Below are 16,824 nucleotides of genomic sequence, written 5' to 3' on the forward strand. Positions count from 1 at the left end.
CCACAGAGAACCCAGAGGAGCATAGCCAGGGCCCAGGGGCTGCCCAAGGGCAGTGCTCAGAGTGTAGACCTACAGTGGATTCAGGGTGCAGACCTACTGTGCACCCAGAGTGTAGACCTACTGTGCACTCTGAGTGCACACTTTGGATTCAGAGTGCAGACGTATTGTGGATTCAGAGTGCAGACTCACTGTGCAATTAGAGTGTAAACCTACTGTGTATTCAGAGTGCAGACTCACTGTGAGATCAGAGTGTAACCTACTGTGCACTCAGTGTAGACCTACTGTGGATTCAGAGTGCAGACCTACTGTGCACCCAGAGTATAGCCCTAATGTGCACTCAGAGTGTGGCTCTAGTGTGGATTCAGTGTGCAGACTCAGTGTGTACTCAGAGTGTAAACCTACTGTGTATTCAGAGTGCAGACTCACTGTGAAATCAGAGTGTAACCTACTGTGCACTCAGTGTAGACCTACTGTGGATTCAGAGTGCAGACCTACTGTGCACCCAGAGTATAGCCCTAATGTGCACTCAGAGTGTGGCTCTACTGTGGATTCAGTGTGCAGACTCAGTGTGTACTCAGAGTGTAAACCTACTGTGTATTCAGAGTGCAGACTCACTGTGAAATCAGAGTGTAGACCTAATGTGCACTCAGAGTGTGGCTCTACTGTGTATTCAGAGTGCAGACTCACTGTGAAATCAGAGTGTAGACCTACTGTGCACTGAGTGCAGACCTACTGTGGACTCAGAGTGCAGACCTACTGTGGGTCAGAGCTGGGCCCACCATGGATAAGGTCGAGTTTGAACGGGCCCTGGAGCCACCAGGAGCGAATGTTCAGGTTTGGTCCAGGGGCATCTGAGGTCAGCTCGGGTTCTGAGGGCTCAGGGCTGCTGCGGGCATTAGATCTGCCAATCACGGGCACTGGTCCCTCCCCGGAAGGCGTGTAGCAGAGCGGCTGTGGCCCCGGTGCTCACGGGGCCTGGTTTGCCCTCCTCCTGAGCTGCAGGCCCCTGTGACTCCAGTGCTGAGACTCTGTGCACCTGCCTCTTCCGTAGGGTTCACAGTCCACCCTGGTGGCAGGTGGGTGCTCGAGACTGGCCGTCTGTACGAAATCACCGTCGAAGTGCTTGACAAGTCTGGCAACAAGGTCTACCTGTCGGATGTGAGTCCCCTTCGGGCCTGGTTGGGGGTGCAGGGGTACATCTCCTGGAGAAGGTGCCTGAAGAGCCGCCTCAAATCATAGGGCCCCCTAGCAGGCGGGCTGAGTTGGGGGGCTTCTTACAGTACTGCTGGATCCCTAGGAAACCCTGTCATGGGCACCTCGGGCATCTCAGGGCCCTGTGAGCCTGTGAGTCTGCACCCTAAGGCCGCACTCCCATCAGGGTTGGAGCGGGGAGAGGAGGCCGCAGCAGCAGGGTCACAGAGGCGGTGATGGTGGCGGGTGTGGCGTCTACCATCTGCCCTCCTGCTCCCTCCTTGTTAGCCCAGGGACCTCACCACTGAGAATCTATCCTTCCCGGCCCTACAGCGGCTCAGGGCCAGAAATGCCTGTGAACTGTCCAAAGGCCCCTCGACTAAGACCAAGCTCAGTAGCTTCCTGGTTCTGGAAAGAGCTTCACACAAACAGGCAGACGGAGAGGCGTCATGGTCGCATTCGTTCCTTTGTGAGCAATTCCCAGGATCCTGAGAATATCCAGACCTTCCTTGTGGGCCCTGAGGTTTCCCTTTGGCCTACTTGGCAGAAGCCACCACCTTCCTTGTGTTACTAGACTCGCTCCATCACCGTCTTGGGGGGATGTTACCTCTAAGGGATTCCGTTGTTGTTCTTTATATTTGGTGGTTTCCTTGTTGGGACCACGGGGTCTGAGAGCCACTGTGGCTCTGTGCTCCTGAGCACCGGCTCACTGGGTCATGTACAGAGGGGCTGAGGCTCGGGGCTCAGAGCTCAGATCCCGGGCTTCGTGCGGCTCATCAGTCTGGCCCGACTGCTCTCTGGGGGCCACGTGGCTTCTTTCCCGCGTCCTGACTTCCCTGAGTTGTCCCTGAATCTCCTCTCCCCATCCTGTGTTGCCTTCCAGAACATCCGCATCGAAACTATGCTACCTGTGGAGTTCTTTGAGGTGCTGGCTTCTTCCCAGAATGGGTCGTACCATCATGTCAGGGCGACAAAGCGGGGCCAGACGGTCATCGAGGCGGCCCTCACCTCTGTGGTGGACCAGGCAAGTTGGCACCTCCCTGGGCCACCCCGGGCCCTCTGCAGGCAGAAATGCCAACCCAGGGTGGACATGAGCCGGAGGAGTCGGGGCCCCAAGATTCAGTGCTGTCACGGGTGCCGTGGGGGTCCTTCCTACTCTAGGCTCCCGGTGGCATCAGGCGTAGGGGCTTTGGCTTTTTCCTGTCCCCTGTCCTCTGTCCTTGTCGTGGACCAGAGCCCCCTTCATCTGAGCCTTCCTGACTCCTGAAAAAGCAAGCCCTCGCCTCTAGGACTGGGTTCAGAAACGCTTGTTGGGGCCCGTGTGTCCAGCTGTGCGCTGACTGGGACCCACGAGTGTTTCTTTGGCTGTTTGGGGTCCTTCAGAGTTTTAAAATTCTCACCCGTTTTTGAAAGGCCAGTCGGTTTCAGTGGGAGCAGATTCCACTGATTGGAAGCTTGGTGCCGGGACTCTCATCTCCCTACTACACCTAGTAGAGGCCTAGTGGAGGCCGCTGTGGCCTGGGGACCAGGCAGAGATTCCTACCGAAGCGGCCGGTTCTCCTTTGGAGGCTCTGGCGCGTGGCTTTCATGTCCCATGCCTCGGTTTCCCCATCCTTAAAGTGGGGATAACCATGACCAGCCCGGCCATGGGATGTGCCATGAGGATGCAGCCAAGCAGTGCTGACTCGAGTGGCTGTTGAAGAGCCACCGAAAGCCGTCTCCATGGAGATGAAGAAGGCTGCAGGGTACCCGGCATCTTCCTTCCCACTCCCCCACAGTCTGAGGGGATGGGGTCTGGTTGTCATGCTGGCGTGTGGCTCCCTCGCCCCCTTGCAGGATGGAGGAGTCCACACATTACGGGTGCCTGTGTGGAACCAGCAGGAGGTGGAAATCCACAGCCCCATCACCCTTCATCCGAGCATCTTGACGTTTCCATGGCAACCAAAGGCAGGCGCCTATCAGTACGTGATAAAGGTAACTTGGAGACCCCATCTGGGTGACTTTCTTTGGGTGTTTCCATGTGTTGGGGCTCTAACTCCATTCTGTTTCTGTTAAATTACCTTCTCTTGGTTGAAAGAATTTGAAATCAAAGTCTTTATGCTTTCTGTATCTTCCAAGGTTTTCTATCACAGCAGGGTATTTTGGTAATTAGGAAAAAAACCTTGAAAAATAGAAAAGAAAACACGATGAAGAAAGTCCTAAGCATGGATTTAACTTTCACATGTGGTTTTTATTTTTTGTAAAAATAATTGCTTTCTGGGAGCAGTGTAAATATCTTGAGAGAAAACCTTGGAATTGGCGGGGGAGACGTCTCCAACTCTGCCACACGTCTGGTGTTCTTGGTCTCTGAAGTTCACAAGTCCCCCCAGCGTCAGTGGCAGGGCCCAGGGCCCTTCGGGCTGGGGCTCGTGGGGGCCGTGCTCCGTCCATCCCTCTGTCTCCCAGCAGTGCGGACAGTGTCCTCGTGTGCCTGGGACCCGCTGTCCCTTCCCGCAGCTGTGTCACCTTCCCAGCCCCTCTAGGGTTCGGGGGTGGTGGCCCCTGACGCGGAGGCCGCTGGGCTCTCCTTGACTTCACGGCAGATGACTGGAGCGGGCAGGGTCTGTGCAGGAGGGGCAGGGACGTCACGACCCTGTGGCTGGGGTCTTCCCACTGCAGCCTGAGCTCAGGAGGTGCCCCTGGGTCCTGGGGCCACTCTCAGGGACGTGTGCATACACGTGTGTGTCAGTCAGAGGTCCGTGGAATACGAGGACCAGAAGGAGACAGGCGGGGAGAACAAGGGGTGGGCGCGGTGCCAGCTGGACGTTGGCTGATGCCTTGTGTCTCCACGTGGTGACCTGATGCCAACGCGTGTGAGCGAGGGTGTGAGAGGGAGAGGGATGGAGGGGCAGGGCAGGCGGGCTGACCTGATGATGCCTTCCCTCCCCAGGCCCACGGCGGCAGCGGGAACTTCAGCTGGTCCTCCTCGAGCTCTGTGGTGGCCACGGTCACTGTCAAGGGCGTGATGACCACAGGCAGCGACACGGGGGTCAGTGTGATCCAGGCACACGACGTGCAGAACCCGCTGCATTTCGGCGAGATGAAGGTGAGGCCCGGGTCGGGGCAGCCGCCCTGGAGAGACGAAGGTGAGGCCCGGGTCGGGGCGGCTGCAGGGCGAGATGAAGGTGAGGCCTGGGTCGGGGCGGCCGCAGGGCGAGATGAAGGTGAGGCCCGGGTGGGGGCGGCTGCAGGGCGAGATGAAGGTGAGGCCCGGGTCGGGGCGGCCGCAGGGCGAGATGAAGGTGAGGCCCGGCCCGGGTCGGGGCGGCTGCAGGGCGAGATGAAGGTGAGGCCTGGGTCGGGGCGGCCGCAGGGCGAGATGAAGGTGAGGCCCGGGTCGGGGCGGCCGCAGGGCGAGATGAAGGTGAGGCCCGGGTCGGGGCGGCTGCCTTGGAGAGACGAAGGTGAGGCCTGGGTCGGGGCGGCCGCCCTGGAGAGACGAAGGTGAGGCCTGTGTCAGGGCGGCCGCAGGGCGAGATGAAGGTGAGGCCTGGGTCGGGGCGGCCGCAGTGGGAGATGAAGGTGAGGCCCGGGTCGGGGCGGCTGCAGGGCGAGATGAAGGTGAGGCCTGGGTCGGGGCGGCCGCAGGGTGAGATGAAGGTGAGGCCCGGGTCGGGGCGGCTGCCTTGGAGAGACGAAGGTGAGGCCTGTGTCAGGGCGGCCGCAGGGCGGCTTGGGGAGTGATCGGGCCGCCATCTTAACCAGCCTCTGGCTTAATTCAGAAGCACCCTTTAGTCATCAGTCTTGACCTTGGCTGGGATTCTGGTGAGGTGGGTCAGGGGTCAGGTCCAGACTGGCCCCTGAGGTCATGGACAGACCCGGGAGACAGCCATCCCATCCCACACCGGGCAGGGGTGGGACCGCCAGGATCCCAAAGGGAGGTCAGAGGATTCAGAAACATGAGACACTCAAAGGAGTCGTTCTAGAACACCCTCCGACCCGAAAGCTAGGACTTTGCTTCAGAAAGGCTGCTGGGTGCTGGGCTGTAAATTCATAGGGAGAGGAAGCCCCCAGACCCAAGACTGGCCTGCTCCTTTGCTCTGATTCCTGTTCAGATCCAAGTTAGGAGTCCCCCCGACAGGGACCCTACACCTGGCGTCCGTCCCAAGTGACGTCCCAAGCGACGGCCGAAGGTGGGCATGACTGCCTGGACAGCCCCACCTGGTAGCCTCCTGACCCCAGCTCTTTCTTGACCGCCTGACCCTGACCTCAGCTGCTTTTATGACTCCACTTAGGGCCAGAATGGAAGCTCCGTACGTAGCGTGTCCAGCCCCACCTTCTACACTATTTGGGACATTAACGCACAGGTCGTCCTCGTCTTTTTATTTCGATCCGCACACACCTACCTAAAGATCCATCTAACTCTCATGAGCGTGCTAAGTCCTTTCTATCGTGTCCAACTCTTTGTGACCCCATGGACTGTAGCCAGCCAGACTCCTCTGTCCATGGGTTTCTCCAGGCAAGAATACTGCAGTGGGTTGCCATGCCTTCCTCCAGGGGAATCTTCCCGACCCAGTGATCAAACCTGTGTCTCTTATGTCTCCTGCACTAGCACCTCCTGGGAAGCCCTAACTCTCATGTAAGGAGGGTTGTAGCCAAGACAAGTTAACTGTAGCATCACTTCCAAGTGTTTGGATGATCTGTGGCCGCAGGCTGATTCATCTCGGTGAACGTGCCCCGCCCACCCCCGCGGAGCCCAGAGCCCACTCGCAGCCCAGCAGTGTGCGCAGTGGTCGGAGTCTGGCTTCCGGGGCTGCCTGCCTGGCCCAGACTGACCCTGCTGCAGCCAGGCAGGCTCTCAACCCCCACAGCAGGTTCCTTGTTGGGCAGAGACACTGGTGACCTTGTTGCCAAGGAGGCTGAGAGGATGGGGTGCTCTCGTCCGGCTCTTGGAACGGAGCTTGGCGTGTGGGCAGTTTTGTTGGGTGTTGACGCTGGTGATGCCTCTCACTCTGCGCTCCCCTCTTCTTTACCTCCCTCTGATGCGCTGAGCTGTACATGCCTCAGGGCTTTTGCACAGATCCTCTCTTCAGCCAGACTGGGTCTGGCCGTCTCTGACACACTCCCAGGTCAAGCTCATATGTCACCTTCCCAGGGAAGCCTCTGCATCTCTGCCCTGAACATCTCTCTGCCCCCTGCATAAAGCGTCGTGTCCACCAAGCTCAGGCTTCTCACCAGCGGGTCCTGAGTGCCTACACGCAGGAATCAGGAAAGCTGAGCAGCGGCTCTTCCTCCTCTGTGTAGCCGGCTGACCACACCCACACCCTGTCCTGCAGGTGTATGTGATCGAGCCCAGCGGCATGGAGTTCGGCCCGTGCCCAGTGGAGGCCCGCGTGGGCCAGAGCCTGGAGCTGCCCCTCAGGATCCACGGCCTCATGCCGGGCGGGGCCGACGACGTGGTCACCCTGAGCGACTGCTCCCACTTCGACTTGGTGGTGGAGGTGGAGAACCAGGGCGTGTTCCAGCCGCTCCCAGGTAACGCAGCACTGTGAGCGGCGCCGACTGGCGGGGTCACCACCGATGACCTCAGTTCTCAGCGTGGGTTGCCCAGATTCCTAAATCAGGAACTGAGGCAGCAGAGGGGTTGAGAAATGGCGTTTGTCCCCTGTCCACCCCCAGCTATGGTCTGCTCTGCACCTTTCTGCTGTGAGGCCCGTGTGTCGCTCGGCTTTCTGAGCCTCAGTCTCCACGTCTGTAAAATGGGCGTCATCCTAAGGAGACTCGTGTGTCGTGGTGCCTGTCGCAGCCCCTGGAATGTGGCAGCTGCTTGGAATACACTGTCCATAGCGGTTCTGATGACAGAATCGCGACACCTCTGTGACGCCACGGCCTGCCCCTCCAGGGCCGTTGGAGCCAGGCCCCTGCAGGGCTGGGTGGTGAAGTCGGTGGTGACGGTGGTGGTGGTGAAGTCGGTGGTGACGGTGGTGGTGGCACTCAGTTATGGAGTGTCAGCCCTGCCGGTGTGGTGCGTGCCCTTGGCGTGCATGACCTCACCAGACTCAGAGCCTCTGTGGGAAGAGGGGCTGTGGTCAGGCCGCGTGTTGGACAAAGAGACCGAGGCCGTGTCACTGCCCAGGGTCCCCCGAGGGCCCAAAGCCAGGTCCTTAGGGTGGAATGCAAGGCTGGGTGTGTGCCGCCCTCACCCAGAGCCTTAGTGCCCGGGAAACAGGGCCCCCCGGGGGAGTCGGCCCACGGGGTCCCTTAGGGTTGCGGGTGATGCTAACCAAGGACTGATGGTGAGTACAGCCCAGGCAGGGTGAGAGGGGTGGAGAGCAGAGCTCATGGGCACACCTGTGGGCCGCGTGCACACACGGTGGCCTGAGGCTGCGGAACCTGTCAAACCCTGCATCACTGGGGCTTTGGGGCACGTGGACCTCAAAGTGGCCAGAGCTGGGGGCCACCGCTGGTTTCTGAGCAGAGGAGTGAGCCCTGGATCCTGGCAGGGATCAGGAAGCTTGACAGGCAGAGGTGTTTGTTGGCTTCCCGTTGGGCCACCATGCTTGTGGTCATTCACGGGGCTGTTTGAAGGCAAAGCTGCTCAGATGTCTTGGCACATCCCGGGCCATCACCCTGTTCACATAGCTGTGGCTGCATCTTCTCAGACTGTCCAGGGGAAACCAGGCCTTATGGGTCCTGTGTCTTCAGAGAAGCAGCAGACATCAGCACGGCCTTCCCAGGTGGCTCAGCGGTACAGGATCTGGTTGCCAAAACAGGAGATGCCTGGATTTCATCCCTGGAGGGGGAAACGGCAACCCACTCCTGTGTTCTTGCCTGGAGAATCCGGTGGATAGAGGAGCCTGGCGGGCTATAGTCCATGGGGTCACAAACAGCTGGGTGACTGAGCGGCTGAATACCAACAACAAAACATCAGCACAGAAGAAAGAGGCCCGTCCTTCTGATGGCAGGAGAGGGGCCCGCTGCCCCGTCCCGCCCCCATGCATCCTGGAGTGCTGCAGCCATGAGCTCCAGGGGACTGAGGAGGAAGGACGGGCTGGGGTCCACGGTCCTGGGCCCAGCGCTGCCTTCATCAGAACCGCCGACAGCTCTACTCCAGATCTGTGCACCTCCTCGTGTGTACATCCACCTCACGGGAAAAAAGAGCCCTAAAGAAGCACTGACCTGTGGTTATTGCGTGTGTGCGAAGCGTTCAGGATGAAACACACTGATGCTTGAGGCTCACTTCTAGACGCATACGGTATGGGACGGACTGTTGGTGGGTAGACAGGCAGCCAGAGGAGCAGAAATGAATGTTCGCTGTGGGATCTAGGGGGCTGGGTGTGCAGCTTCACCGCATCATTCTTTCTAAATGTTTGGGGGGAAAACTAAAATACCACCAGAATGGCTTTTTTTTCAAACAGGTGGAAAATACCGCGGATTGGCAGGGATGTCAGTGAGTCAACACAGCCATTTGGTGAAGGATGGTTGGCGAAAGTGATGAAGCTGAGCATAGACACTCCCAGGCATTAAGGACCAGAGAAGAAATCCCTCTCTCTGTGGGATGCCAATAGAAATGCTGAAATGCATCCCCAGAGAAATGCCGCACATGCTCGTGGCAGCTCAGTGTGCCCTCGTGGCCCCACATGGCCAACGGCATGTTAGAAGGGTTAAACGCCAGCACCAGGGGGCATGTACTCCTGGAATGCAGTGTCTCAGCGGTCTAACGATAACATGATGTACCACGGTAGCAAAATCGAGGAAGAAAACCGCGCTGCTGTCTCAGCGTAGGCAGAGAGATCAGTGGACAAATCTCAAAACCTTCTTCTGATAAAATCAGCCTACAAACTGGAAATAGAAGGAAACTCCACAAACTTAATAAAAGCCGTATATGAAAACTCATAACTGACATCATCCTCCAGGTAAATGGCTGAAAACGTTTACCCTAAGATCTGGAAGACAAGGTCAACGCAGTAGCGGGAGTCCTGGCCAGAGCTATTAGGCAAGAAAAGCAAATAAAAGACACCTGAACTGGAAGGGAAGGGATAAGCTTATCTGTTTGCAAATGACTTAATATGTGAAAACCCTAAAGATTCCACCAAAAAGGCCTCTCGGGAGTAAAATGAATGTGGAGAAATAGTATTTGTGTGGAATCCGAAAGATCCAGAATAGCCAACGCGATGCTGAAAAAGAAGAAACTGGGAGATCTCATTCTTCCCTTTTTCAGGACTTACTTCAGGTTGCTGTTGATCCGTTGCTGAGTCATATCCGACTCTTTGTGACCCTGTGGACTGTAGCCCGCCAGGCTCCGTTTTCTATGGGATTTCCCAGGCAAGAACCCTGGAATGGGTTGTCATTTCCTTCTCCAAGGGATCTTCCCAACCCAGGGATCAAACCTGCATCTCCTGCTTGGCAGGTGGATTCTTTACCACTGAGCCACCTGGGAAAGTCCTTATTATAAGTTATAATAATTGAATCAGAGTGGCGGTTGCACAGACTTAGAGACTGGTGAAATAGAACAGAGAGCCCCCAAAATACTCTGATACCGCCAGTACTGAGCAGGAGAGAGCCAGTTACCAAGGACTTCTGCCCGGCAGTTCCCTTTGTTTGAGTTCCAAGGCCAGCAGGATTCGGCTCTGCTCTTAGAAGTGGTTAGGTTTTCCTCTGGGGAGGGGCACGGGGAGGTGCGGGTCATGCTGATACCTGATCTCAGTCCTAGAAACAGGGCGTGTTCAGTCTGCAGGGAATAATGGTGAGCTGTATGCTTACAACATGCGAATGCTTTTGGGTATGATAATTATACTTGAAAATGGTAAGTTAAAAAAATTGGATCCGTATCAAGCCCGGCGTGAAAGAGGGCGTCAGCCCGTCGGGTCTCCCCTGACAGGCGCGTGCTCGCTGACCTCTGCTGCTCCCGTTGCAGGCAGGCTGCGGCCGGGGCCTGACCACTGCAGCGGCGTCACGGTGAGGGCGGAGGCCCAGGGCTACACCGCGCTGCTCGTCAGCTACAGGCACGGCCACGTGCATCTGAGTGCTCGCGTCACCATCGCCGCCTACCTGCCCCTCAAGGTGAGCCCCAGGCCCCGCCCTCCTCCTCCCCGGCAAGAATTACCTGTCCTCTCTGGCAAATGTGCGTTAAGTCAGAGCAGCTCCAGAGGTGCTTTTCAGTCAGGATTCGGGAGCCTGTAGCAGAGCAGGGCCTGCCTGAGGGCGGACGGTGAGTGCTGACATCCGTGTGGATGAAGTGACCCCACAGGGATCCAAACGGGGGGCTCCAGGCTCACTCTGGAGTTACCCCGCAGGGTCTCCAGAGGGCCCTGCGGTGGGGACAGTGACCCTGGCGCATGGTATGGGTCCTGGGGCCTCGGGGCTCTGGGGCCAGCCTGGACGTGCCCCTCACCTCACGCCCGGTGAGCATCAGCGTCTGGGTCCCCTGTGCACACGCGTGCAGAAGGCGTGAAGCATGTTCCCGCGCAGAGCACGCTGCCTTTCAGCACTCCTGAGCCTGAATCCAGGTCCCACAGCAACTCTGCAACTTTGGTTTAATTTCTCAGGGCCTCAGTTTCCTTGCCTGTAAAATGGGGTTAATGCAGCACCTGCCGACAGGGTTATAGTGAGGAGGAGGATTTGAGCAAAACCAGATGGGCTGAGCACCGTGCCCGGGAGGTGGCAAATGCTCAGTAGGGTTAGTAGTTAACGTGTGGGCGAGAAGGGCCTGGCCCTTCCTCTCACGTGGGGTCGTGCAGCCTCACAGAGACCCTAGCAGGGTGCGTCTGCACCTCTGGGTCTGTCGGTTTGGGGTGTGTTTCCTTCTCCCCTGCCCCACCAGGAGCAAGCTCAGGGACATTAGAAACCGTCATCTCTGAACCCCCGGCCCCGGGCACAGTGTCTGATGCAGGGCAGACAGCAGCCCAGGGTTGTTTGGATTTCTTGCTGGGATGTAATAGACAGATAATGTTCTGTGGTTTCATTAGCGCAGCTCAGTGACTTGAAACTTGTCTGTACTGTGAAACCATCACCATAACGAGTCTACTTAACACCCATCACCACACAGAGTCACATGGGTTTTCTTTTTGCCCGCTCCTCTTGTCCTCAGAGGTACCATCCTCTATACCCTGTCCTGCACCTTGCTCCTTTACTTGAAAAACGAAGAAGGTGACTGCAGATCTCTTCACATACACACGGGAAGGGCTTTGCTTGCTATTTGGTCATAAAGATAGGCCAGTTTATCACCTGCTGACGGCTGTTTGGGCTGTTCCCATGCTTTCCCCTCTTAAAAAATAACGCTGCAGTGTGCAGTTCTGTGCCTGCAGTTCGTGTATTCATGGAGCCCTATCTTCTGAGTCCATTCCTAGAAGGGATGCTGCTTAGACAGGGGATGAATAGGCCTGTGACTGTGGCAGACATTGCTGAATTTCCCTGTTGGGGTTGTGCCATTTCCCTATCTTCCCCAGCAGGATATGAGAACACATTTCTCAATGATACTGTACTTGAAAGTTGCTGAGAGAGTAGATCTTAAAAATTCTTCTCCTCACGAGAAAAAAACATTAGTAACTTTGTGTGGTGACAGCTGTTGACGTACTGCGGTGATCTTTGACAATGTGTGCAAACATCAAATCGCTGTCCTGTACTAACAAAGCTCATAGAAGGTTATATGTCAATCATATCTCAAGAAAACAGCTTCCTTTTATAAGAGAGTATGTGTTTAGGACTTCCCTGGTGGGGAACACTCTGCTCCCAACGCAGGACATCGATCCCTGGGTTTGATCCCTGGTTGGAGAACTGGATCCCATGTGCCACAGCTAAAGACCCCACGTGCTGCAGCCAAGGCCTGGCACAGCCAAAGAAAAAATAAATGACATGCATGTGTTGCTACAGACTCATCAGCAGTGTGTGTACTCAGACTTTTGATGTTTGCTGATGAGACGGCAGAGAAATAGTATCCAGTGTAGTTGTGATCTGCTCTTCTTAAAATATTTTACTTTTTTCTACATGGTGTTTCATTTCTCACGTGGTTGAGATCACGCTATAGATACGAGGGGAAACAGACATGCCCTTCCTTTATTGGAGCCCGTAAGCCAGGAGGGGAGACAGCCACCCAAACAGATCCTCCTGGCAGGACGGAGAGCACCACGTGGGGCAAGGACCAGAGAGTGAGCCCCCCGCCCGGCAGGCCTGCTCCTCCCGGAGACACGCCAGCCCCCCGCCCGGCGGGCCTGCTCCTCCAGGAGACACGCCAGCCCCCCGCCCGGCGGGCCTGCTCCTCCAAGAGACACGCCAGCCCCCCGCCCGGCGGGCCTGCTCCTCCCGGAGACACGCCAGCCCCCCGCCCGGCGGGCCTGCTCCTCCAGGAGACACGCCAGCCCCCCGCCCCGCGGGCCTGCTCCTCCCGGAGACACGCAGACTCTGCTGCTTTCTCCCACAGGCTGTGGACCCCTCCTCTGTTGCCTTGGTGACCCTTGGCTCCTCGAAGGAGATGCTCTTTGAGGGTGGTCCCGGACCCTGGGTCCTGGAGCCTTCCAAGTTCTTCCGCAACGTCACCTCAGAGGACGCGGACAGCATCAGCCTGGCCCTCTTTGGGCCCCCTGCCTCCCGGAACTACCAGCAACACTGGATCCTCGTGACTTGCCAGGTCTTGGGTGAACAGGTGAGAAGGCAGCCCCCCCAGGCCGACCCTGGCCAGAGGAGGGGTGGACAGTCATGTCCCCGAGCGCCCTGCTGTGCCTCGCACCCTCGTTTTGTCTAATCCTCAAGATAGTCTTAAGACACAGCTGTGGCCTTTGTACCCATTCCACAGGCAGGCAGACTGAGGATCAGGGCAGGGGGTGACTGACTGAACACCAGGCAGGCCGAGCAGGGGGCAGGACCCTGATACGTGCTGGCCAGTCCTGGGAAGCTGCACGGCATCCCCTGACCCTCCTCTTGGAGCAGGCCCGGTTCTGTCCTGTTTGTAGGGTCTCCAGGGCCCCTTCCGGAAGGTCCGTCCGTCTCCCATCCACGTATCCCTGGACTGTTGTAAGCCCTTGGGGTGGGTTATCACCGCCATCCCCATTCCGCAGAACAGCACTGTGAGTCCAGGGGTCCCAGTGGAGTGGGGACTCAGCCTGGGTGTGCGATGCGTCTTCCCCCCGCTAGGTCATCGCCCTCACGGTGGGGAACAAGCCCAGCGTCACCAACCCCTTCCCGGCGCTGGAGCCCGCCGTGGTGAAGTTCGTGTGCGCGCCACCCTCCCGGCTCACGCTGACGCCTGTCTACGCCAGCCCCCAGCTGGACCTGTCCTGCCCGCTGCTGCAGCAGAACAAGCAGGTGGTGAGTGGCCTCCGAGGGCCAGGCAACGGCCGGTGCTGCCCCTCCCTTGTCGGCACACCCGTCCTGCCCGGCGGGTGCTTGTCTGGGGGTGCCGTGGGGTGCCAGGGGCCTGTGCTGTGGCAGTGTCAGGAGAAAGGGAACCTCTCCAACGCCAGATCAGCCGCTGTTCTCATCCCCTGTGGCAAGAGCAACGTATGTAAGTCCGGGATCTGGGAAGACCCGGCCCGCTGGGTCCACTGTGAGGCCGGAGCTGGGCGGCGCTCAGGGCGGCAGGCCCAGCCCCAATCTGACTCGTGTGCGTCCGCCTCCTTTGAGTGATGTGGGGTGACAGCGGCCTCCAGGGCTACTAAAGGCATAAGGGGAGCTGCACTCATGTCGGCGCTCAGAGGGTGTCTTAGGCACCTCACCTTGCTCCCTGCTTCCGTCCTGCTGTGGCTTCCTGTGCGCCCAGAGCGAGAGCTAGAGTCATACCCCTGCCTCCTGAGGCCCGCAGGCCCTGGGACCGCCCATCACCTTCCCCGCCCCACCTCCGTCCCCTCCCGGAGCTGGGGCAGCCCCGTGGTCTGGCTTGCTCTTCCCTGACTGGAATGGTCTCCTTCTGAACGCCCAGGCCCTCTCCTGCCTCCCTCAGCTCTTCACTCACACATTACCTCCTGGGAGGGCCTTCCTCAGCCTTAGACCCTATCTAATGTGTGTCCCCGGGCTTCCCTGGTGGCTCAGTGGTAAAAAATCTGCCTGCAATGCAGGATCTGCAGGAGATGCAGATTTGATCCCTGGGTCGGGAAGATCCCCTGGAGAAGGAAATGGCAACCCACTCCAGTATTCTTGCCTGGAGAATCCCATGGACAGAGGAGCCTGGGGGACTACCGTCCATGGGGTCGCAATGACGGAGGATCGAAACAAGGGTAACAACGGGCGTCCCCAGCGTTTCCCCCTCTGGTTTGCTCCTCCTCCCCGACCCCTGCCCCCAGGCACCTGACATCCTAACGCTGTAGAATTTGCAGGAAGGCAGACCTCAGAGATAGCCTGGGTCTGGTTCTAGACCCCCCGATACAGCTTGAATGTTGTGAGAAAACGAGTCACGTGAACTTCCTGGTTCTCCAGTGCATTTAAAAGTTATGTTTATATTATCCTGGAGTCTGTCAAGTGTGCGGTGGTGTTACGGCTAAGGAGAACCATGTACAGACCTTAATTTAAAAGTACTTCATTGCTAAACAACGCTGACCACCATCTGAGCCTTCAGAAGTGAGTTGTGGTAGTAATTTCAAAGGCCCCTGACCACAGATGCCCTAACAGATACAGACAGTAATGATGAAAAAGCCTGAAGCACTGGGAGAGTTTCCAAAATGTGACCCGGAGACGCAAAGCGAACAAACGCAGCTGGACAACTGGCCCTGACAGGCTTGCTCTCCGCAGGGCTGCCCCAACCTCCAGGCCACTGACCTCTGAAAACACAGATGCCGCGAGGCAGAGAGGGCTGCCCTGACCTCCAAGCCACTGACCTCTGAAAACAGATTCCGCGAGGCAGAGAGGGCTGCCCCGACCTCCAGGCCACTGACCTCTGAAAACACAGATGCCGCGAGGCTCGGCGCGTCCGAGCTGCGCCTGTGCTCGTCTCCCTCTCTGTAGTTCTAGAGCGGGGCCCGGCTCAGGCTGGGAGGCGGGGGACCCCCACCCCTCTAGGCTCGTGTCCCTGCCACCCTCTGCTCTTACTCTGCAGACTCACGTGCCTGGGGACCCCAAACCCAGGCGTGGTGGACAGGGCTGGGAGGAGTCAGGCGTGGACAGCGGATATCCCTCCAAAGCCCCCTCCCTCCGGCTCGTGCCCCGCCAGGCTGGCCAGACCGCCTCAGTTTCAGAGAATAAGATAATCAGATCCCCGTGCATCCGTCCTATCCATAAGCGCTGGCTGCTCACCAAGAGGGCTGTGTCTGGCCGTCGGTCAGCAGTGACCTCAGGGTCCGCCCAGGGCTGTCCCTTGGTTGAAAGATGGCGACAGGGCAGCGAGCACGGCTCTGCGTGGGCTTTCGTGTGTCGTAGATCTTGCTTGAACAGAGAACTGCCCGGAGATCCAGCCTCCCTGGGACTGCAGAGTCTGCAGCCAGGCAGACAGGGCCCCTGTGATTTGTGGTCTCGCAGGGACCTGGGGAGGATAGATCCCTGCCATGTATGCCGGTGCCGGGTCAGTTTCGCTTTATGCCCCTCTGGAGCCAGAGGCCGCCCTTACGTGTTTGCAGAGTAAATCACTGGTGACCAGGCGCTGAAACGGGGCTGACCTGCCACAGTGACAGATGGGGGCCGCGCTCCAGCGTGACCCCGGGCTTCTGAGCTGGGCGTCGGCCGGGAGCGCCGAGCCGGGGCTCGGATGGAGCCACTGCCCGACTCCTGCACAGCGGGGGAGAGGCTGCACAGCGTCCAGGGAGGCCCATGGGCTTTAAACTCAGACCAGACGGTCCACCCCAGAACCTGTGTGACCGTGGGCGAGTGACTCAGCATCTCTGAGCCGCCTCGGCCTCCCTGTTCGTGAATTTGGGGGTGCTTTTGCCATCGCAGGACCAGGGAACCTGCAAGTGTGCGTGACGCCTGGTCCCCAGCCTCGGCACTGCCGACCCTTCGGGGCGGATCCTTCCTTTTTGCGGGGGCTGTCCTGTGTGCTAGGCAGCACCCTGACCTCTACCCCCGGATGCCAGTAGCGCCCCCTACTGGCAACCAGTCATGACAACCAAAAATGTTTCCAGACGTCACCAAGGTCCCCGTCGAGAGCATGGGCTGGAATTGGAGGCCTGGTTGTGTAGGACTGTGAAGACCACCTTGACAGCAGCCGTAGCGAGCATCCCTTAGCGAGTCACCCCCAGAAGCTCACCAGGACCCCCGTGAGCCCACACGGTGCGCTGTGTGGCAGGGACAGGCCTGCCCAGCCCGGGGTGTGGCCCGTGGGTGAGCTTGGCTTCTTGCAGGTTCCGGTCTCCAGCCACCGCAGCCCGCTGCTGGACCTGGCCGCCTACGACCAGCAGGGCCGCAGGTTCGACAACTTCAGCTCGCTGAGCATCCAGTGGGAGTCCAGCAGGCCGTTGCTGGCCAGCATCGAGCCTGCCCCGCCCCTGCAGCTGGTGTCCCAGGACGACGGGAGCGGCCAGAGGAAGCTGCATGGTGAGCGGCGGCCCCCAACCGGCAAGCTGGGCGCAGAGAGGGGTGGACGGCTGTGGGTGGGGGGCCAGGACTCCCTCTGTCCAGGACTGACGCCCGGGGAGCATCAGGACTCCTCTTTAGTCCTCACACGTCTGCGAGGGAGAAACGGACTCTGGGTGGGAGGTGGGGAGCAGCTCAGGGCACACGGTGGCCGAGCTCAAG

General features: G+C 58.6%; 1 protein-coding gene across 3 annotated transcripts in view; it reads left to right on the forward strand.

Moving 5' to 3' along the window:
* Positions 1 to 16,824, forward strand: part of NUP210 (nucleoporin 210) — a 91,399-nt gene that overhangs the window by 34,597 nt on the left and 39,978 nt on the right. For all 3 annotated transcript variants that reach the window (XM_024982365.2, NM_001191461.1, XM_059879452.1), the window contains 9 exons: positions 1,052 to 1,158; positions 2,075 to 2,215; positions 3,028 to 3,165; positions 4,121 to 4,276; positions 6,507 to 6,705; positions 10,088 to 10,233; positions 12,590 to 12,811; positions 13,300 to 13,473; positions 16,431 to 16,623. In XM_024982365.2, coding sequence (XP_024838133.1) covers positions 1,052 to 1,158; positions 2,075 to 2,215; positions 3,028 to 3,165; positions 4,121 to 4,276; positions 6,507 to 6,705; positions 10,088 to 10,233; positions 12,590 to 12,811; positions 13,300 to 13,473; positions 16,431 to 16,623 — 1,476 coding nt within the window. The remainder of the gene's footprint in view (positions 1 to 1,051; positions 1,159 to 2,074; positions 2,216 to 3,027; positions 3,166 to 4,120; positions 4,277 to 6,506; positions 6,706 to 10,087; positions 10,234 to 12,589; positions 12,812 to 13,299; positions 13,474 to 16,430; positions 16,624 to 16,824) is intronic.

The sequence above is a fragment of the Bos taurus genome, chromosome 22, assembly GCF_002263795.3.
Source record: "Bos taurus isolate L1 Dominette 01449 registration number 42190680 breed Hereford chromosome 22, ARS-UCD2.0, whole genome shotgun sequence".
Classification (NCBI taxonomy): Eukaryota; Metazoa; Chordata; class Mammalia; order Artiodactyla; family Bovidae; genus Bos; species Bos taurus.